Source organism: Eubalaena glacialis, chromosome 15, assembly GCF_028564815.1.
Source record: "Eubalaena glacialis isolate mEubGla1 chromosome 15, mEubGla1.1.hap2.+ XY, whole genome shotgun sequence".
Classification (NCBI taxonomy): Eukaryota; Metazoa; Chordata; class Mammalia; order Artiodactyla; family Balaenidae; genus Eubalaena; species Eubalaena glacialis.
Window position 1 is genome coordinate 72,975,466 of NC_083730.1, and position 22,653 is coordinate 72,998,118.

The window sequence follows — 22,653 nt, forward strand, 5'->3', positions numbered from 1 at the left end:
AAGTCTATTTTGTCTGATATGAGAATTGCTACTCCAGCTTTCTTTTGATTTCCATTTGCATGGAATATCTTTTTCCATCCCCTCACTTTCAGTCTGTATGTGTCTCTAGGTCTGAAGTGGGTCTCTTGTAGACAGCATATATATGGGTCTTGTTTTTGTATCCATTCAGCCAGTCTGTGTCTTTTGGTGGGAGCATTTAATCCATTTACATTTAAGGTAGTTATTGATATGTATGTTCCTATTCCCATTTTCTTAAATGTTTTGGGTTTGTTATTGTAGGTGTTTTCCTTCTCTTGTGTTTCTTGCCTAGAGAAGTTCCTTTAGCATTTGTTGTAAAGCTGGTTTGGTGGTGCTGAACTCTCTCAGCTTTTGCTTGTCTGTAAAGGTTTTAATTTCTCCATCAAATCTGAATGAGATCCTTGCTGGGTAGAGTAATCTTGGTTGTAGGTTTTTCTCCTTCATCACTTTAAGTATATCCTGCCACTCCCTTCTGGCTTGCAGCATTTCTGCTGAAAGATCAGCTGTTAACCTTATGGGGATGCCCTTGTGTGTTATCTGTTGTTTTTCCCTTGCTGCTTTTAATATGTTTTCTTTATATTTAATTTTTGATAGTTTGATTAATATGTGTCTTGGTGTGTTTCTCCTTGGATTTATCCTGTATGGGACTCTCTGTGCTTCCAGGACTTGATTAACTATTTCCTTTCCCATATTAGGGAAGTTTTCAACTATAATCTCTTCAAATATTTTCTCAGTCCCTTTCTTTTTCTCTTCTTCTTCTGGGACCCCTATAATTCGAATGTTGGTGCGTTTAATGTTGTCCCAGAGGTCTCTGAGACTGTCCTCAGTTCTTTTCATTCTTTTTTCTTTATTCTGGTCTGCAGTAGTTATTTCCACCATTTTATCTTCCAGGTCACTTATCCGTTCTTCTGCCTCAGTTATTCTGCTATTGATCCCATCTAGAGTATTTTTAATTTCATTTATTGTGCTTGTCATCGTTTCTTGGTTCCTCTTTAGTTCTTCTACGTCCTTGTTAAATGTTTCTTGCATTTTGTCTATTCTATTTCCAAGACTTTGGATCATCCTTACTATCATTATTCTGAATTCTTTTTCAGGTAGACTACCTATTTCCTCTTCATTTGTTAGGTCTGGTGTGTTTTGACCCTGCTCCTTCATCTGCTGTGTGTTTTTCTGTCTTCTCATTTTGCTTATCTTACTGTGTTTGGGGTCTCCTTTTCACAGGCTGCAGGTTCGTAGTTCCCGTTGTTTTTGGTATCTGTCCCCAGTGGCTAAGGTTGGTTCAGTGGGTTGTGTAGGTTTCCTGGTGGAGGGAACTAGTGCCTGTGTTCTGGTGGATGAGGCTGGATGTTGTCTTTCTGGTGGGTACGTCCACGTCTGGTGGTGTGTTTTGGGGTGTCTGTGTCCTTATTATGATTTTAGGCAGCCTCTCTGTTAATGGATGGGGCTGTGTTCCTCTCTTGCTAGTTGTTTGGCATAGGGTGTCCAGCACTGTAGCTTGCTGGTCGTTGAGTGAAGCTGGGTCTTGATGTTGAGATGGAGATCTGTGAGAGATTTTCGCCGTTTGGTATTACGTGGAGCTGGGAGGTCTCTTGTGGACCAGTGTCCTGAAGTTGGCTCTCCCACCTCAGAGGCACAGCCCTGATGCCTGGCTGGAGCACCAAGAGCCTTTCATCCACACGGCTCAGAATAAAAGGGAGAAAAAATGGAAAGAAAGAAAAAAAGAGGATAAAATAAAATAAAATAAAGCAATTATAATAAAAAATAAGAAAAAAAATTATTAAGAGTAAATTTATTAAGAAAAAAAATTTTTTTTTAATTTTTAAAAATAGATTTATTAATTTTTTATACTAAAAATAAGAAAAAAATTATTTAGAAAAAATTTATTAAGAAAAAAAATTTTTTAATTTTTTAAAATAAAAAATATGAAAAAACTTATTAAAAATTTTTTTTAAAAATAGAAAATAAGGAAAAAATTATTAAGAAAACATTTATTAGGGAAAAAAAAAAATTTTTAAGCCAAAAAAAAAAAAAAACAAAAAAACGGACGGACCTAACCCTAGGACTAACGGTGAGAGCAAAGCTATACAGACAAAATCTCACCCAGAAGCATACACATCTACACTCACAAAAAAAAGGAAAAGGGGAAAAGTTAATATATCCTGCTCCCAAAGTCCATCTCCTAAATTTGGGATGATTCGTTGTCTATTCAGGTATTCAACAGATGCAGGCACATCAAGTTGTTTGTGGAGCTTTAATCCGCTGCTTCTGAGGCTGCTGGGAGAGATTTCCCTTTCTCTTCTTTGTTCGTACAGCTCCCGGGGTTCAGCTTTGGATTTGGACCCGCCTCTGCATGTAGGTCCCCTGAGGGCGTCTGTTCCCCGCCCAGACAGAACGGGGTTAAAGGAGCAGCTGCTTCGGGGGCTCTGGCTCAGTCAGGCCGGGGGGAGGGAGCGGTACGGAGGAGGCGGGGCGAGCCTGCGGCGGCAGCAGAAGCCGGCGTGACGTTGCAGCAGCCTGAGGCGCGCCGTGCGCTCTCCCGGGGAAGTTGTCCCCGGATCACAGGAGCCTGGCCGTGGCGGGCTGCACAGGCTCCCGGGAGGGGCGGTGTGGAGAATGACCTGTGCTCGCCCACAGGCTGTTTGGTGGCGGCAGCAGCAGCCTTAGCGTCTCATGCCCGTCTCTGGGGTCCGCGCTGATAGCCGCGGCTCGCGCCCGTCTCTGGAGCTCGTTTAAGTGGCGCTCTGAATCCCCTCTCCTTGCACGCCGCGAAACAAAGAGGCAAGAAAAAGTCTCCTGCCTCTTCGGCAGCTGCAGACTTTTTCTCGTGCACCCTCCCGGCTAGTTGTGGTGCGCTAGACCCTTCAGGCTGTGTTCACGCAGCCAACCCCAGTCCTCTCCCTGGGATCCGACCGAAGCCCGCGCCTCAGCTCCCAGCCCCCGCCCGCCCCGGCGGGTGAGCAGACAAGCCTCTCGGGCTGGTGAGTGCTGCTCGGCGCCGAGCCTCTGTGCGGGAATCTCTCCGTTTTTCCCTCTGCGTCCCTGTTGCTGTGGGATCCGCGCTGATAGCCGCGGCTCGCGCCCGTCTCTGGAGCTCGTTTAGGCGGCGCTCTGAATCCCCTCTCCTTGCGCGCCGCGAAACAAAGAGGCAAGAAAAAGTCTCTTGCCTCTTTGGCAGCTGCAGTCTTTTTCCCGGACTCCCTCCCGGCTAGCACCTAAGCCCGAGCCTCAGCTCCCAGGCCCCGCCTGCCCCGGCGGCTGAGCAGACAAGCCTCTCGGGCTGGTGAGTGCTGCTCGGCGCCGATCCTCTGTGCGGGAATCTCTCCGCTTTGCCCTCCGCACCCCTGTGGCTGCGCTCTCCTCCGTGGCTCCGAAGCCTCCCCCCTCTGCTACCCGCAGTCTCTGCCCACGAGGGGGCTTCCTAGTGTGTGGAAACCTTTCCTCCTTCACAGCTCCCTCCCACTGGTGCAGGTCCCGTCCCTATTCTTTTGTCTCTGTTATTTCTTTTTTTCTTTTGCCCTACCCAAGTACGTGGGGATTTTCTTGCCTTTTGGGAGGTCTGACGTCTTCTGCCAGCGTTCAGTGGGTGTTCTGTAGGAGCAGTTCCACGTGTAGATGTATTTCTCATGTATCTGTGGGGAGGAAGGTGATCTCCGCGTCTTACTCTTCCGCCATCTTGCCCCTCCCTCTCCTCGTTGTTCTTTAATTTCAAAAATTTATTGGGATTTTCCCCTTCTATGTAAATTTTAGAATCAGCTTAAGTTTTTTTTTTTATGTTTTATTTATTTATTTTTGTCTGCGTTGGGTCTTCGTTGCTGCACACAGGCTTTCTCTAGTTGCGGCGAGCGGGGGCTACTCTTCATTGCGGTGCGTGGGCTTCTCATTGCCGTGGCTTCTCTTGTTGCGGAGCACGGGCTCTAGGCGCACGGCTTCAGTAGTTGTGGCACGCAGGCTCAGTAGTTGTGGCTCGCGGGCTCTAGAGCGCAGGCTCAGTAGTTGTGACGCACGGGCTTGGTTGCTCCGCGGTATGTGGGATCTTCCTGGACCAGGGCTCGAACCCTCGTCCCCTGCATTGACAGGCGGATTCTTAACCACTGCACCACCAGGGAAGCCCCAGAATCAGCTTAAGTTTTATTTAAAATATTCCATTGGGATCTTGTTTGGGGTTACATTTAATTTACAGATTAATTTTTCCTCTCTTTGTAATGTGTGGACCATGTTTGTCCTGTGAATGTTTTTTTTTTTTTTTTAGTTTTGGCTGCGTTGGGTCTTCATTGCTGCGTGCGGGCTTTCTTTAGTTGCGGCAAGTGGGGGCTACTCTTTGTTGTGGTGCGAGGGCTTCTCATTGCGGTGGCTTCTCTTGTTGGGGAGCACAGGCTCTAGGCGCACAGGCTTCAGTAATTGTAGTACGTGGGCTCAGTAGTTGTGGCTTGCGGGCTCTAGAGTGCAGGCTCAGTAGTTGTGGCGCACGGGCTTAGTTGCTCCGCGGCATGTGGGATCTTCCCGGACCAGGGATCGAACCTGTGTCCCCTGCCTTGGCGGGCAGATTCTTAACCACTGCACCACTCGGGAAGTCCCTTTGAATAGTTTTAATCATAGATCTGGAGCAGCCAGTGCCTTCCACATATTAGTGCTTAATATTTCTGAGTTAGAAAACTTGCTTTCATGCTAAATTTTATGGAGGTTATTATATTTTATTATACAATAAATCCTTACTGCACATCTCTCTGTGCCAGACAGTGTTAGGAGATAAAGATACAGTGGAGGGGCTTCCCTGGTGACGCAGTGGTTAAAAATCTGCCTGCCAACGCAGGGGACACAGGTTCCAGCCCTGGTCCGAGAAGATCCCACATGCCGCGGAGCAACTAAGCCTGTGCATCACAACTACTGAGCCTGTGCCATAGAGCCCGTGAACCACAACTACTGAGCCCACGTGCCACAACTACTGAAGCCCGCATGCCTAGAGCCCCTGCTCCACAACAAGAGAAGCCACCGCAATGAGAAGGCTGCACACCGCAACGAAGAGGAGCCCCCGCTCGGCGCAACGAAGACCCAACACAGCCAAAATTAAGTTTATTAAAAAAAAGAAAAAAAGATTCAGTAGAAAACAAAACGAGTCTCTGCAGCCAGGGACATCACTGCCTGCTGGGGGGAGGCAGACAGATCCACAGAAAATCATGGTGGATTGTGCCTGATGCTTCACCCTGGCAAAGGAAGCATGAGGAGGGGAACCTAACCCAGTCTGGATGGTCAGGGAAGGCTCCCTGGAGGAGGTGATACATAAGCCGAGACCCAAAGGGCAAGGAGGAATTATCCTGGTGAAGGTGAGTGGAATACAGTGAAAGTGAGGCCCAGAGGTGGAGGAGAGCGTGGCCGTCCTGAGCTGAAGACAGTTCTCAGGTGGCAGGAGCAGGGAGGGGTGGTGGCGGGAAGGGACGTCCCAAGATGCGACTGGAGAGACCAGCAGGGACCAGATCATGGATCGTGAAAGGACTTCCCAGCCGGAATCCCCGCTGGGTCCCAAGGGCTGCCGGCTGGAGTCTGGCACTCTCAGCTCTGTTCCTCTGGCTGCAGGGTGGAGAATGTGTCAGAGCGACGCTGCACGGTGGCAGAGGGGCCAGCGGATCCAGGTGGCAGGTGGTGCTGGCCAGAGGTGGTGGCAATGGGGAAGGAGAGAAGTACTGGGATCTGAGAGAGCTTCAGGGGGCAGAGCCAGGCTCTGGGTCCTGTTTGTTCCTCATGGTGTCTGTAGTACTAGAACCCAACCGAGCTGGGTTCCCAGCCATGTCACTTTCTAGCCGCATGACCTGGGACAAATGATCTAACCCAATCCCCCTTCCCACTCAGCCCGTTCCTTTATTTGAAGAATTGGGCTGTTGTGAGGCTGTGTACAGTGTCAGCACTGTGTGTGGCCCGTGTGGCACCAATACAGGTGACAGTGGTGATGGTGATAGTGGGGACAGTTTGATCAGCCGCAAAGTGTCCTGCGGGTTAGGAAAGGGGAGGGAAAGGAGTGACGCTGGCCCCTTCGATCCTCTGTTTCCCCAGTGCCTCGTCAATCCCTCTGAAATCGCTGCCAAGGCACAAGGTGCAGAATCCCACCCAGTTCCCAGGGAGCCTTTTCCTCCAAGGACTACCTTCAGTAGGGAGCCCCCAGCCCTCTGCAGCATGGTGAGCAGGTGGTGGATGGTGTGCTCAGAGCCGGGCCCTGGCCTCTAGGCCACATTCTGCCCCTTTCACTTGGGGGGCCCTCCGTCCGAAGGCCGAATGTGCTCTGGGGTGGCTGACAAACCAGCCAAGGCCTTTGGTATGATTGACTCTGACAGACTCAAAGGGGAGCATAAAATGATTTTGCTGTGGCTCAGACTTGCAGAGCTCCTGCAATTACACGTACCCTTTCATGTAAAATTAGATTAGCACTGCAGCTCCAGTATAATGAGTCTCTAATGCCAGGGACCATGGTAATTAATAAGTTGTAAATGTTGACTTTTGATTCGAGGCTTCTTGGGGGGTGAGTAATTAATTTTTAATAGCTTTGGATGAATCTACATGCAATATCATGAAAGCGTGAAAAAATGGCTTGGCATCAGCCCATTTATGGGTATGGAACTGTCTGCTGGCCATCTCTGAGTCTGCACCATAAAGGAAAAGTGAACATGAAGGGTGTGCTCCTGGTGTTGAGTGGTGACACATCAGCTTCTGATTGTTGCAGCCTCTTGAAAGAGCTGCATTGTTTTTAAACATGAAAGGAGGCTCTTGTAGGGTTTACTGTGCCATCTCTGAGATGCATCCTGGAGGTTGCAGGGAGAGGTTCTGGAAGGAAGCCCAACCCTGACCAAAGGGGGAGGGCCTGAGTCTGGCAAGCAGGTGGGGACCACATCTTCTGCGGACGCAAAAGCCTGGATTTCTGGGCAGTGAGGTCGGCCCTCTCTTAGAAATGATCTGGCCCATCCTCTTTCCAGATTGCACATCTTCCACTGTTTCCAGGGGCCAGTAGCTAACACAGGTGAATGAGGTTTCCTTTCCATTGACCCAACCAACTCAGCTCAGATAATTGCAGAGAGAAAAAAATCAGTCTACAGAGCACACAAAAGTCAGGAAAAAATGGTGAAAGAGCCCTGGGACAACCCAGTGCCGCTCTGGGAGATTCACCACATAGAACAGGCATTTGCTTGGGCTCCTGAGTCCATTGGAGACCCTAAGGGGAGAGAAATGGTGTGAATGGAGGTGGTTTGGGTGCAGCCCTTCCGGGAGGCAGCCCCAAGGACCGGAAGGTGGGACAGACCTCAGTTCTGGCCCCAAGAGCCCAAGGCAGAGTGAAATTTTCTCTCCTTGAGATTCTTTCTCTGTAACAGCTTTGCCTCCTCCTCCAGTGGAAACTGTGTTTCCATTTTAGACTGTAGCTTAATTTGCTTTTGTGCCATGTTGCTTGGGGGTAGGAGGGATGTGAATCTCGGTGAGAATGCGTGTTTCTTGTACACCTCTCCATACATGGCGACACTGGCTGTCATCCGAAAGAAACAGAGGTGGCGAGGGCGACTCTGTCTCCCTGTTCCCAGGCGATCGGGCCCCTGGGGTTGACAGACATGTAATTTTGTTGTAGCCAATGTTGTTTTTGTCCATTGGCTGTGGGCTCCTTGGGCTGGAGGCAGAGGTTGGCTGGGTGACACCCAGGGCTTGTTCTCAAGTTTCAGCCTCAGCCTGCAGGCATTCCTGGGTCAGGAAAGACTTTGGTTATGTAGCCCCACGTGACACTGTTGTTGACCCCCCCGCCCCCCCTTTTTAGGGAGGGAGAAAAAGAAGGGATAGAAAAGATTTGACAACTTGAAATGGTGTCACCCGCTTTTTAGAGGTTTTGGCTGCTTGTCTAGTTTGCACACACACGTGATCCGTGTGGATGGATTTGGAGGGAGACAGGAAAGAACAAAGCCAGAGGCCTCCTGTTAGTCCTGAGAATTCAAGATCTCAGTTTGGGAGCTGGATTTGGAGTGTGTGTGTGTGTGTGTGTGTGTGTGTGTGTGTGTGTGTTTCCTTCAGTTTCCACTGCTGCTTGTTCTCATAACCTGTGTGCCTGTAGCTTTCAGGCAATATAAAATAGCAAGATTCCAGGCGAAATGCAAAAAGCAACCCTGAAGGGATACAGCAAAGTGCATTGTTACCAAAGAGAGAGGGAGAGAATTGGGGGAAGACTTGATAGGTTAAACTTTTTTTGTTTTTGTTTTTTTTTGTTTGAGATGTAGTAATTTTCTGAGAATCCACTGGCAAATGCGGTTAAGGGTCTTTTCAAGACCGATGAACTTTTGGATAAGCCATTTAAAAATCAGTTAAGGGGTGTTTCTTCTGTTATCTCTGTGCTTGCCTCATTGCATCACATGGCTACCCTGAAACTAAAGGGAATAGGATCTGATAATTGGTTTTTAAATTCCATTGCTTGGAAGGACTTTGACAGTCAAGGCCAGTATGATCCCTGTTCCAAATACTGCCCTTACCCATGTTGCGAGAGCTTACATATATTGGGGGATTCTACATACAATCAGTCCTGTGTCTTTACGATATCTGTTCCAAAGTCTTGTGAAATATGTTGTCAATTTTAATTCTACTTTGTGGATAGAGAAAAATGTATGGAATGGCAGAGGGCCTTAGCTAGCCCAGAAGAGCGAGACGGAGAGGGTCACAGTCATCTCCCAGGGCTGGTTGCAGGTCAGTGGGGATTTCAGGAGCCTTTGCAGTAAATGGTTCAATTCAGAACCCAGCTAGCCTCCTACTCTGTCCCCAAGTCAATGGGTATATAGATAGATATCGCCAAAGTACAGCAAAAGAGTCAGAGGGCTGACGATTAAAAAAAATCCATAAGCATTTATCAAAACAGCAAGAAATTAAGTGTTTAAGAACCATGTACAGAAGCTTCAATCACCATGGTTTGCATGATAAGAAATAGTTTATGAATACAAGTATTTTTTTCATCCACCATCTGCAGTATCGTTTACTGAAGAAACTGAGGTTATAAACCTACCTGCAATTGCTTCCTGCAGACATCTACTTGCAAGCCCAGGGATAAAAAAGTTTGCATTTGTGTTTTTTAATGAATAGTCTCTCTGGGATTTAATTAGTCATTGTGTCTATGCATGAATCATTCATAATCTGGGTTTGTCACTAGCACATGCAGTTAAAGTCAGATGAATAGAAACAGTATTTTCAAGCAAAATGTAAAATACTCTTTGGCCAATTATGATTGGTTGACAACATGTTTTATAGAGATAAAAGTTGATTGGTAGCTGTTATAAGTTTTGGTTTGTCTTCTTGTCTGTTGGGGAGAAAACCAATACATAAACCTCAAGGATCTTCTTCATGGCACTTTGAGGACCCAGAGTCTCTAATGCTCCCCAGCCCGCCTGACATCAGAGAGACACCCCGAGCTCGTGAGAGTAACGTTAATAATCGCTGCCACGTTCGCCTGCTGTGTGCCTGGCATTTCTACATCCTTTATGTGTAATCCTCCAAGTAACTTGCCCACACTAGTGGGCACTGAGCTAGTATGTGACAGAGCCTGGCTTTTGGACCCAGGTCTAGCTGACTGCAGACTTTCTGCTCCGTCCTGTCTACCATGTTGTCTGAAAGCTGAAGGTAAGAGTGATTGAGATTGTATTTCAGCTAAAAGGATGATTTAAAAAGTGATTAAAGTTGTACACCAGTATTCGCAGAAGCGTTATTCACAATCACCAAAAGGTGGAAGCAATCCTAGTGTCCATCAACGATGAGTGGATAAACAAAATGTGATATAGTCACACAATGGAATATTATTCAGTCTTAAAAAAGAAAGAAATTCTTTTTTTTTTTTTTGGCTGAGCCACATGGCATGCAGGATCTTAGTTCCCCAACCAGGGATCAAACCCCTGCCCCCTGCATTGGGAGTGCAGAGTCTTTAACCACTGGACCACCAGGGAAGTCCCAAAAGGAAGGACACATGCTACAACACAGATGGTCCTTCTCTCTCATTTAAAAATTCTTAATCAAGCATTTTTTATGATTTCGTTCTTTCCTCTCATTCTTATTTGTACCTTTTTTCATTCTTTTAATAAAAGAGATTATAATATGAATCTTTGATGTATTATAGTCTACTTTAAATTAGTACATTTACCACTTCCCAAACAATTTAAGAACCTCACAAGTTAAATTCCATTTATCCACTCCCACGCTTCATATTCTTGTTTTTTTTTAATATACAGACATGTTTATTGACAAAGCAGTAATTCCTTTAAATAATTTGTCAACATAAATATGTCAAATGGGTTTTAAAATCATTTCTGTCTCTGTTCCCCAACAAGAATTACTCTACTGATATGATATTGCTGTTCACTTACTGCTAAACCTAAACTAGTGAAATGATAATGGGTAACTGTTATATGGCACATGACAACTAATTTGAGTGGTAATAATGAATGTTTAATGATCCTCCTTTCAGGCATGAACATAAAACTTTTCATGTATACCTTAACAAAATTATAACCATTAACCTAAAAATTATAGTTGCAACTGAAATAGTAGCCAGGAATTATAGATTATAGCCAAGTCAGAATATTGCATAAATATTCCATATGGACACAGATACAGGGGGCACATAGGAAGCACCAGCATCCTGTTTTCATTCAATCCAAATCCTTGTTTTGAAATTTATGAAAGTTGTGATTAGTAGAGAAGATATTTGAATACAGATATTAAAAGGCTGTTATTTCTATCAAATAAGTACAATAGTCAAGGTCATTTTCACTTTTCACTAGCTCACAATTTCTAAACACAAATAACATGTATATAAAAATGTGTCCCCTATATGGGTAATATTTTTAGAATACTCTATTTAGATCAAGGAAAGAGTGAACATAAAATTTATCAGAATTGCAGAATTTTTATACCTTAAATTTCATTTTTTATATGTAGATGATTTTCCAGTTGTGTCCCTCTATCAGACTATAAATGTGATGTTGGGAAAAGGAAGAAAGAGATCTGAAAAATGAATAAAGTGTTTTAAAATGGTCTTTTTTCACTGACGGAAAATATCTTTGGTTACATTTCCAAGTTACATCATTCCTGGTATTCAATTAAGAGCCTCATTTCATATGCCTGCGATGTTGCAAAGAAACACCTCTGCCTCCTTTCGGGTTGGGTTTGCTTTCCTTGTTACAGGGTAGTTGAAAACCAGTGCCACTGCAGTCACAAATATGCAATTTTACATCAAATCCCAGGGCTCTCTATTATTTTTTAATTGTTTTAAAAGACACATTGTGCTTATAAAATTCAAGAGAGAAAAAACCCTAATAACATAAAAAAGAGTAGCCAGTAAAATCTGCAGTTTTTCCCAGTTATGATCCTCTTTATCAGAAATTAATGTCCAGTTGAATGGTGCATCATACTGGCACCAGCTCATCAATATGATTCTGCCTCTTTAAAACTCCCGTTTACAGGCCAAGGTGGCATGTGTTGGGTCACATTCTCCAGCTGTGTACATACTCACTGAACACATTTCTAACTGAGCAGGCATTCTTTTTTTTTTTTTAAACATCTTTATTGAAGTATAATTGCTTTACAATGGTGTGTTAGTTTCTGCTTTATAACAAAGTGAATCAGTTATACATATACATGTGTTCCCATATCTCTTCCCTCTTGCATCTCCCTCCCTCCCACCCTCCCTATCCCACCCCTCTAGGTGGTCACAAAGCACCGAGCTGATCTCCCTGTGCTATGCAACTGCTTCCCACTAGCTATCTATTTTACATTTGGTAGTGTATATATGTCCATGAGACTCTCTCACCCTGTCACATCTCACCCCTCCCCCTCCCCATATCCTCAAGTCCATTCTCTAGTACGTCTGTGTCTTTATTCCCGTCTTGCCACTAGGTTCTTCGTGACCTTTTTTTTTTTTTTTCCCTTAGATTCCATATATATATGTGTTAGCATACTGTATTTCTTTTTCTCTTTCTGACTTACTTCACTCTGTATGACAGACTCTAACTCCATCCACCTCATTACAAATACCTCCGTTTCATTTCTTTTTATGGCTGAGTAATATTCCATTGTATATATGTGCCACATCTTCTTTATCCATTCATCTGATGATGGACACCTAGGTTGCTTCCATGTCCTGGCTATTGTAAACAGAGCTGCAATGAATATTTTGGTACATGACTCTTTCTGAATTATGGTTTTCTCAGGGTATATGCCCAGTAGTGGGATTGCTGGGTCGTATGGTAGTTCTATTTTTAGTTTTTTAAGGAACCTCCATACTGTTCTCCATAGTGGCTGTATCAATTTACATTCCCACCAACAGTGCAAGAGTGTTCCCTTTTCTCCACATCCTCTCCAGCATTTATTGTTTCTAGATTTTTTGATGATGGCCATTCTGACCGGTGTGAGATGATACCGCATTGTAGTTTTGATTTGCATTTCTCTAATGATTAATGTTGTTGAGCATTCTTTCATGTGTCTGTTGGCAATCTGTATATCTTCTTTGGAGAAATGTCTAATTAGGTCTTCTGCCCATTTTTGGATTGGGTTGTTTGTTTTTTTGTTATTGAGTTGCATGAGCTTGAGCAGGCATTCTTGACTAAAGCCAAGGCAAGATCAAATGAGAAAAGGAATTCCAAACGTCCTTTGTAAACTATAAAGTGCTTCAGAAATATAAGATGGCAGAGTCCCTCTCATCAGGAAACTTGCACAAACCTCTTAGATAGCCTCATCCACCAGAGGGCAGACAGCAGAAGCAAGAACTACAATCCTGCAGCCTGTGGAACAAAAACCACATTCACAGAAAGATAGACAAGATGAAAAGGCAGAGGGCTAGGTACCAGATGAAGGAACAAGATAAAGCCCCAGAAAAACAACTAAACGAAGTGGAGACAGGCAACCTTCCAGAAAAAGAATTCAGAATAATGATAGTGAAGATGATCCAGGACCTCGGAAAAAGAATGGAAGCAAAGATCGAGAAGATGCAAGAAATGTTTAACAGAGACCTAGAAGAATTAAAGAACAAACAAACAGAGATGAACAATACAGTAACTGAAATGAAAAATACGCTAGAAGGAATCAATAGCAGAATAACTGAGGCAGAAGAACGGGTACGTGACCTGGAAGACAGAATGGTGGAATTCACTGCTGCGGAACAGAATAAAGAAAAAAGAATGAAAAGAAATGAAGACAGCCTAAGAGACCTCTGGGACAACACTAAATGCAACAACATTCGCATTATAGGGGTCCCAGAAGGAGAAGAGAGAGAGAAAGGACCCGAGAAAATATTTGAAGAGATTATAGTCAAAAACTTCCCTAACATGGGAAAGGAAATAGCCACCCAAGTCCAGGAAGCACAGAGAGTCCCGTACAGGATAAACCCAAGGAGAAACATGCCGAGACACATAGTAATCAAATTGGCAAAAATTAAAGACAAAGAAAAATTATTGAAAGAAACAAGGGAAAAAAGACAAATAACATACAAGGGAACTCCCATAAGGTTAACAGCTGATTTCTTAGCAGAAGCTCTACAAGCCAGAAGGGAGTGGCATGACATATTTAAAGTGATGAAAGGGAAGAACCTACAACCAAGATTACTCTACCCGGCAAGGATCTCATTCAGATTCGTTGGAGAAATCAAAAGCTTTACAGACAAGCAAAAGCTAAGAGAATACAGCACCACCAAACCAGCTCTACAACAAATGCTAAAGGAACTTCTCTAAGTGGGAAACACAAGAGAAGAAAAGGACCTACAAAAACAAACCCCAAACAATTAAGAAAATGGTAATAGGAACATACATATCGATAATTACCTTAAACATGACTGGATTAAATGCTCCAACCAAAAGACACAGGCTTGCTGAATGGATACAAAAACAAGACCCATATATATGCTGTCTACAAGAGACCTACTTCAGTCCTAGGGACACATACAGACTGAAAGTGAGGGGATGGAAAAAGATATTCCATGCAAATGGAAAACAAAAGAAAGCTGGAGTAACAATACTCATATCAGATAAAATAGACTTTAAAATAAAGAATGTTACAAGAGACAAGGAAGGACACTACATAATAATCAAGGGATCAATCCAAGAAGAAGATATAACAATTATAAATTTACATGCACCCAACATAGGAGCACCTCAATACATAAGGCAACTGCTAACAGCTATAAAAGAGGAAATCGACAGTAACACAGTAATAGTGGGGGACTTTAACACCTCACTTACACCAATGGACAGATCATCCAAAATGAAAATATATAAGGAAACAGAAGCTTTAAATGACACAATAGACCGGATAGATTTAATTGATATTTATAGGACATTCCATCCAAAAACAGCAGATTACACTTTCTTCTCAAGTGCGCACGGAACATTCTCCAGGATAGATCACATCTTGGGTCACAAATCAAGCCTCAGTAAATTTAAGAAAATTGAAATCATATCAAGCATCTTTTCTGACCACAACACTATGAGATTAGAAATGAATTACAGGGAAAAAAACGTAAAAAACCACAAACACATGGAGGCTAAACAATACATTACTAAATAACCAAGAGATCACTGAAGAAATCAAAGAGGAAATCCAAAAATACCTAGAGACAAATGACAATGAAAACACGACGATCCAAAACCTGTAATGAAGGTTACAGTAATGAAATTGAAACTGTGATTAAAAATCTTCCAACAAACAAAAGTCCAGGATCAGATGGCTTCACAGGTGAATTCTATCAAACATGTAGAGAAGAGCTAACACCCATCCTTCTCAAACTCTTCCAAAAAATTGCAGAGGAAGGAACACTCCCAAACTCATTCTGTGAGGCCACCATCACCCTGATACCAAAACCAGACAAAGATACTACCAAAAAAGAAAATTACAGACCAATATCACTGATGAATATAGATGCAAAAATCCTCAACAAAATACTAGCAGACAGAATCCAACAACACATTAAAAGGATCATACACCATGATCAAGTGGGATTTCTCCCAGGGATGCAAGGATTCTTCCATATACGCAAATCAATCAATGTGATACACCCTATTAACAAACTGAAGAAGAAAAACCATATGATCATCTCAATAGATGCAGAAAAAGCTTTTGACAAAATTCAACACCCATTTATGATAAAAACTCTCTAGAAAGTGGGCATAGAGGGAACCTACCTCAACGTAATAAAGGCCATATACGACAAACCCACAGCAAACATCATTCTCAGTGGTGAAAAACTGAAAGCATTTTCCTCTAAGATCAGGAACAAGACAAGGATGTCCACTTTTGCCACTATTATTCAACATAGTTTTGGAAGTCCTAGCCATGGCAATCAGAGAAGAAAAAGAAATAAAAGGAATACAAATTGGAAAAGAAGAAGTAAAACTGTCACTGTTTGCAGATGACATGATACTATACATAGAGAATCCTAAAGATGCCACCAGAAAACTACTAGAGCTAATCAATGAATTTGGTAAAGTTGCAGGATACAAAATTAATGCACAGAAATCTCTTACATTCCTATACGCTAATGATGAAAGATCTGAAAGAGAAATTAAGGAAACACTCCCATTTACCACTGCAACAAAAAGAATTAAATGCCTAGGAATAAACCTACCTAGGGAGACAAAAGACCTGTATGCAGAAAACTATAAGACATTGATGAAAGAAATTAAAGATGATACCAACAGATGGAGAGATATACCATGTTCTTGGACTAGAAGAATCAATATTGTGAAAATGACTATATTACCCAAAGCAATCTACAGATTCAATGCAATCCCTATCAAATTACCAATGCCATTTTTTACAGAACTAGAACAAAAAATCTTAAACTTTGTAAGGAGACCCAAAAGACCCTGAATAGCCAAAGTGGTCTTGAGGGAAAAAAACGGAGCTGGAGGAATCAGACTCCCTGACTCCAGACTATACCACAAAGCTACAGTAATCAAGACAATATGGTACTGGCACAAAAACAGAAATATAGATCAATGGAACAGGATAGAAAGCCCAGAGATAAACCCACGCACCTATGGTCAACTAATCTATGACAAAGGAGGCAAGAATATACAATGGAGAAAAGACAGTCTCTTCAATAAGTGGTGCTGGGAAAACTGGACAGCTACATGTAAAAGAATGAAATTAGAACACTCCCTAACACCATACACAAAAATAAACTCAAAATGGATTAGAGACCTAAATGTAAGACCAGACACTATAAACCTCTTAGAGGAAAACATAGGAAGAGTACTCTTTGACATAAATCACAGCAAGATCTTTTTTTTTGATCCACCTCCTAGAGTAATGGAAATAAAAACAAAAATAAACAAATGGGACCTAATGAAACTTAAAAGCTTTTGCACAGCAAAGGAAACTACAAATAAGACGAAAAGACAACCTCAGAATGGGAGAAAATATTTGCAAATGAATCAACGGACAAAGGATTAATCTCCAAAATATATAAACAGCTCATGCAGCTCAATATTAAAAAAACAAACAACCCAATGCAAAAATGGGCAGAAGACCTAAATAGACATTTCTCCAAAGAAGACATACAGACGGCCAAGAAGCACATGAAAACCTGCTCAACATCACTAATTATTAGAGAAATGCAAATCAAAACTACAATGAGGTATCACCTCACACCAGTTAGAATGGGCATCATCAGAAAATCTACAAACAACAAATGCTGGAGAGGGTGTGGAGAAAAGGAAACCCTCTTGCACTGTTGGTGGGAATGTAAATTGATACAGCCACTATGGAGAACAGTATGGAGGTTCCTTAAAAACCTAAAAATAGAATTACCATATGACCCAGCAATCCCACTACTGGGCATATACCCAAAGAAAACCATAATTCAAAAAGACACATGCACCCCAATGTTCTTGCAGCACTATTTACAATAGCCAAGACATGGAAGCAACCTAAATGCCCATCAACAGATGAATGGATAAAGAAGATGTGGTACATATATACAGTGGAATATTACTCAGCCATAAAAAGGAACGGAATTGGGTCATTTGTAGAGACGTGGATGGATCTAGAGACTGTCATACAGAGTGAAGTAAGTCAGACAGAGAAAAAAAAATATCGTATATTAACGCATATATGTGGAACCTAGAAAAACAGTTCAGATGAACCGGTTTGCAGGGCAGAAATAGAGACACAGATGTAGAGAACAAACGTATGGACACCAAGGGGGGAAGGTTGCACGGGGTGGGGGGTGGTGGTGGTGTGATGAATTGGGAGATTGGGATTGACATATATACACTAATATGTATAAAATGGATAACTAATAAACACCTGCTGTATAAAAAAATAAGTAAAAGAAAATTTAAAAATAATAATAAAAGAAATATAAGATGGCAGCAGTCTTAGGTAATACTACAGAAGGATACTAAACTCCTGATGAAGCTCCGTTTGTTCACCTCATTGACCTTGCTGTTGCCCCTACACAGACATGGCATTTAGTCAATAAAGTCTTTTGTCTCTCCTGGGTTCTTTCTAGCCTTCCATTCTAGGTTTCTTCTGATGGAGAAGAATTCCTATTAAAGCATGTACACCAATTAATTATATTTTACCAGGCTTATTTTGCTATGCACATATACATTGACGCTACATACAGTATGTTAAAGAACATGTTAAGAAATATCTGGAAGTTTATGTATCTTTTTCATTTACCCTGTGTTTTATGGCCTTGTTTATCACCTCCTTGTACCAGCTCACCAAACTTCCCTGGAGGAGCTGCAGACCAAATTCCTTAGCACCCAGTGGCTCTGAGCAAACATAGAATATAGTAGCAAGATGCAAAAGTAATGAGACAGACCAAAGGCACACATCAGAGGAACAATTTGTGAGTGGGGAAAGGGTTTTTTTTTGTTTGTTTTGCTTTTTGTGGGATAGGGAAACACCTACTTTGGACAGTGGGAGAGAAAAAAGCTGCAATTGGTCTTTTTAACACACACAGAACAGGTTACTATTGTGCTAAAATTATGTTTGTGTGTTAGGTTGGTTGAATAATGTGAAGGGTGGGCACCCAGAAGGAAGACATGGAACCTAATGGGCTCAAATATCCTCTCTTATTGTTTGAAAAGTTGTCTGGAAAGCAGTGCAAAGCCTCTTCTTCCTCTCGGGCCTGACAAGTCGGCTGCCATCTGCCCCCAGCAACACCATGGGGTGGTGACTAATTGCCCCTGTAAGTCACCACACCACTGTGCTACTCCGTTTATTTTTCTGACAGTAATTTAGTGTTTGCTCTTTCCCACACTTGTCATTCCATGTTTTTCCTCACATTAGAAGCCCAGGGCACTTCTGTGAGGGCAGGCAAATAGCAGGTAAGGGAAAGGAGATACAACACTGGGCCTGGCCGCACCGCTCAGGGACCTCGCCGGGAAGGACGCGTGGGCTCGCGCCGGGGAGGGAGCCCCATCAGGTAGCACCCGCCTCATATTATTGTTTATATATTTTACTCACATACGTTATAAATTCCACAGAGCATTGTAATTGTTATTATTGTTTTTTTAATTAATTAATTTACTTTTGGCTGCGTTGGGTTTTTGTTGCTGCGCGCGGGCTCTCTCTAGTTGCAGCAAGCGGGGGCTACTCTTTGTTGCGGTGCGCGGGCTTCTCATTGCGGTGGCTTCTCTTGTTGCAGAGCACGGGCTCTAGGCACATGGGCTTCGGTAGTTGCAGCACTCAGGCTCAGTAGTTGCAGCACACAGGCCCTAGAGCGCGCGGGCTTCAGTAGTTGTGGCACACGGGCTCAGTAGTTGTGGCGCACGGGCTTAGTTGCTCCGAGGCATGTGGGATCTTCCCGGACCAAGACTCGAACCTGTGTCCCCTGCATTGGCAGGCGGATTCTTAACCACTGCGCCGCGAGGGAAGTCCTGTTATTGTTGTTTTAAACAATATTTATTCATAAATAAGTACATTTTAAAAAACAGTTCTGATGTTCTTTATGCCTTTCTGCATTTATTTGCTTCCATCTGGGACCATTTTCTTCAATCTAAAGAACTCCTTTAGTATTTCTTGTGATGAATGTCGGCTGGTGGAGAATTCTTTGCTTTTTGTTTTTTATTTTCCCTGAAAACATCTTTATCTCATCTTAATTTTTGAAGGATCTTTTCACTGGGCATAGAATTCTAGATTCCTTCCTTCCCTCCTTCCTTCCTTGCTTCCTTCCATCCTTCCCTCCCTTCTCCCTCCCTCCCACTTTTTTTAAGCTTTAAAGATCCTATTGTCTTCTTTCTTCTATATTTTAGAGTAAAAAGACAACAATCAGTCTTATTGCTCCTTTGAAAATAATATATCTTTTTTTCCTCTAGCTGCTTTTTTTTTTTGGTGCGTTTTTTATTTTTTGGCCACACAGCGCAGCACGTGGGATCTTAGTTCCAAGACCAGGGATCAAACTCACGTCCCCTGCACTGGAAGCGCAGAGTCTTAACCACTGGACCACCAGGGAAGTCCCTTCTGTAGCTGCTTTTAAGGTTTTTCTCTGTATCTGATTTTCAGAACTGCCTATGATGTGCCTGGGTAAGGTTTGGTTTAGATTATTTCTCCTTCTTGGGGCTCACTGAGCTTCTTGAATCTGTGGGTCTTTCGCCAGATTTGGGAAAATTCATGGCCAGTATTTCTTCCCTGACTGCTTCTGACCTATTCTCTCTTCTCTTCCTTTTGTGGGACTTGAATTACGTGTATTGGGTTGGCCAAAAAGTTCGTACAGAAAAACCCAAACGAACTTTTTGGCCAACCCAATATTTTAGACCTTTTGGCCATCTCCCACATGTCTTTTATGCTCTGTTCTGTCTTTTCCATCTTTATTCTCTCTGGATATTTTCGATTAACCAGGCTTTGGGTTCATTAATTTTACTTTCTGCTTTACCCATTCTGCTGTGGAACCTAGTCAATGAATTCTTAATTTCAGGTATTATATTTTTAAATCCTAGAATATCCATTAGATTATTTTTATAGATTTCCAATTCTGTTGAAATTCTCCATCTATGTATCTGTCTTGTCCTTTTCTCTTTTTTTGACTTATTAATCATAGTTATTTTGAAGTTAGCTTCTCGCCAGTCAAGCTGCTTATTAGGGCACAGTAGACATGCCAAGTGGCTCTTCTCACTGGCTCTTGACATTTCAGCCATTTGTATTTTTGAAAGTCTACATTTCTCTTCTGTAGCATTTTCGTTGGTTTCCCTAACTGCCCATGGGCTTCATACAGGGAGAACATTACGTCTTTGAGAACTTCCCAGGGGTTGTGAGGACACAAATCCCCACATTTATGGAGGTTAGCTGCTTGGTGACGGCTGAGGGAAATGCTGGTCCCCTGGGCTTGGAGCCACCTAACTGAGAGCCTGTTGGTCAGTCAAGGCTACAAGGATGGTATTCAGGGTTGAATTTATTTGTTGTTCCTGTTTTACTCCTTGTATATCACACGTTTTTAAACATTATAAACATATTTACAAGGGAAATAACTGATATTAAGCTCAACTACCTACTGATATTTTTTAAAATTCTCTTCCATTCTTTGTTAATATATATACTTCAGATAAGATATACACACACCCAAAACATACACACACACACATATACACATATTAGGTTGGCCAAAATGTTCATTCGGTTAATGAATACATTGTTCAATAAAGTTCTTCGTGAGCATGAAAAATGTCTTTCATTGTTACTTAAAACCGAACAAGCTTTTTGGCCAACCCGATATATACCCACATATATATTTGGGGGTTAAAATTGTTTATTGTGGTAAAAATATCCATAACAAAATTTGCAGCCTTAACCATTTTTAAGTGTACAGTTCAGGGATATGAAGTACATTCATATTGTTGTGCAACCATCAATGCCATCCATTTTACAACTCCGTCTTGCAAAACTGAAATGCTATACCCATTAAACAATAACTCTATTCGCCCCTCGCCTCAGCCCCTGATAATCACCAAATACTTTCTATGATTTTGACTGCTCTAAGTACCTCGTATAAGTGGAATCATACAGTGTATGTCCTTTTGTGACTGGCTTAGTTCACTTAGCATATGCCCTCAAGGTTCATCCATATTGTAGCATGTGTCAGAATTTCCTTCCTTTTTAAGGCTGAATAATAGTCCATTGTCTGTATAAACCACATTTAATTCTCCATTCATCTGTCAATGCACACTTGGGTTGCTTCCACCTTTGGGCTATTGTAAATAATGCTGCTATGAACATGGGTATACAAATATCTCTTTGAGACCCCACTTTACATTCTTTTAAGTGTATACCCAGAAGTGGAATTGCTGGACCATATGATAATTCTGTTTTTAATTTTTTGAAGAACTTCCATACTGTTTTCCATAGCGACTGCACCATATTACATTCCCACCAACAGTTTTTCCACATCTCCCCCAACACTTGTTATTGTCTGTTGTTTTTTTTTTAAAATAGTAGCCATCCTAATGGGTTGGAGGTGATTTCTCACATGTTGATTTGCATTTCTCTGATGATTAGAGATATTGAGCATCTTTTTATGTTGTTATTGGCCATTTGTATATCTCCTTTGGAGAGATGTCTACTCAAGTCTATTGTCAATTTTAAAAAATTTTTTATTTAAAAAAAAAAATTTTATTTAGGCTGTGCCGGGTCTTAGTTGCAGCGCACAAGATCTTTGTTGCAGCATGTGGACTTCTTAGTTGTGACATGCATGCCAGATCTAGTTCCCTGACCAGGGATCGAACCCAGGCCTCTTGCATTGGGAGCTCGGAGTCTTACCCACTGGGCCACCAGGGAAGTCCCTACTGTCAATTTTTAAATCAGGATTTTTTGAGTGGTCTTGGCACCCTTATCAAAATACCTTTGACTATACATGCAAGGATTTATTTCTGAAAAGCCATTGGGTTTCTAGTGCTAAAAATTGTTCTGTGGATTCTCTGGCAGCCTAGAGCCTCTTTCTCCCCTGCCTGCCATCCCAAGGTCGTCTTGACAGGATGTGGCTTGGGGGTGAAGAGGGAGGTGGCGGCGGAGTGGGGGAGAGAGGGAGGGAAAATGTATATGTATTAGCTCAACTTCTAAAGCACATGTAAAATTATGCCATTCTTGGTATTACCTGTGATGGGTTTGCTCATTCAAGAACTATTGAGCACCTCTCAAGAGTATATGAACATTGTGCTAGAAACTGACAGGCTCCCACAAAAACAGAAGACAAAGACTCTTGTAGGCTGCCTGGAGAGGAAGGATACCTGGGCTTGGAGCAGGAGGTGGCAGTGTAGGTGGTTGGAATGATTAAGTGTCTGGTGCATGGTACTGGTAGGGAGTGCTCTGGAGGCTCAAGGAGGTGGCGGCAGAGGCCACGGTGCGGAGCCATGCCCCAGGACAGTGGACTTCTGCTTCTCATGCACCAGATCCAGCACTGGCCACTGAAGCACTTGGGAGCACTTCTGGATTAAGGGCTCTGCAGCTGCAGTGGGTGGGCAGGGAACCTGGATTCCAGGTGAGGGATAGTGGAGCAGAGGCTCAGAGTTGACAAGGAACAGTCAAGGTCATGAGGCAAAGACTTGGGATATCATGGCCAGAGAGCAGAGCTATCACTAGAGGGGCCTGGGAGTTGAGATAAAGAGGGGGTATCTGCCTGGGACCTACAGGGTTAGGCTTGGAAGTTGA

General features: G+C 42.7%; 1 protein-coding gene across 1 annotated transcript in view; it reads left to right on the forward strand.

Annotated features, from left to right (window-relative positions):
• Positions 1-5,261: 5,261 nt before the first annotated feature.
• Positions 5,262-22,653, forward strand: part of OSBP2 (oxysterol binding protein 2) — a 100,441-nt gene continuing 83,049 nt past the window's right edge. Inside the window, exons 1-2 of the mRNA XM_061169257.1 lie at positions 5,262-5,339; positions 5,590-5,693. Coding sequence (XP_061025240.1) covers positions 5,262-5,339; positions 5,590-5,693 — 182 coding nt within the window. The remainder of the gene's footprint in view (positions 5,340-5,589; positions 5,694-22,653) is intronic.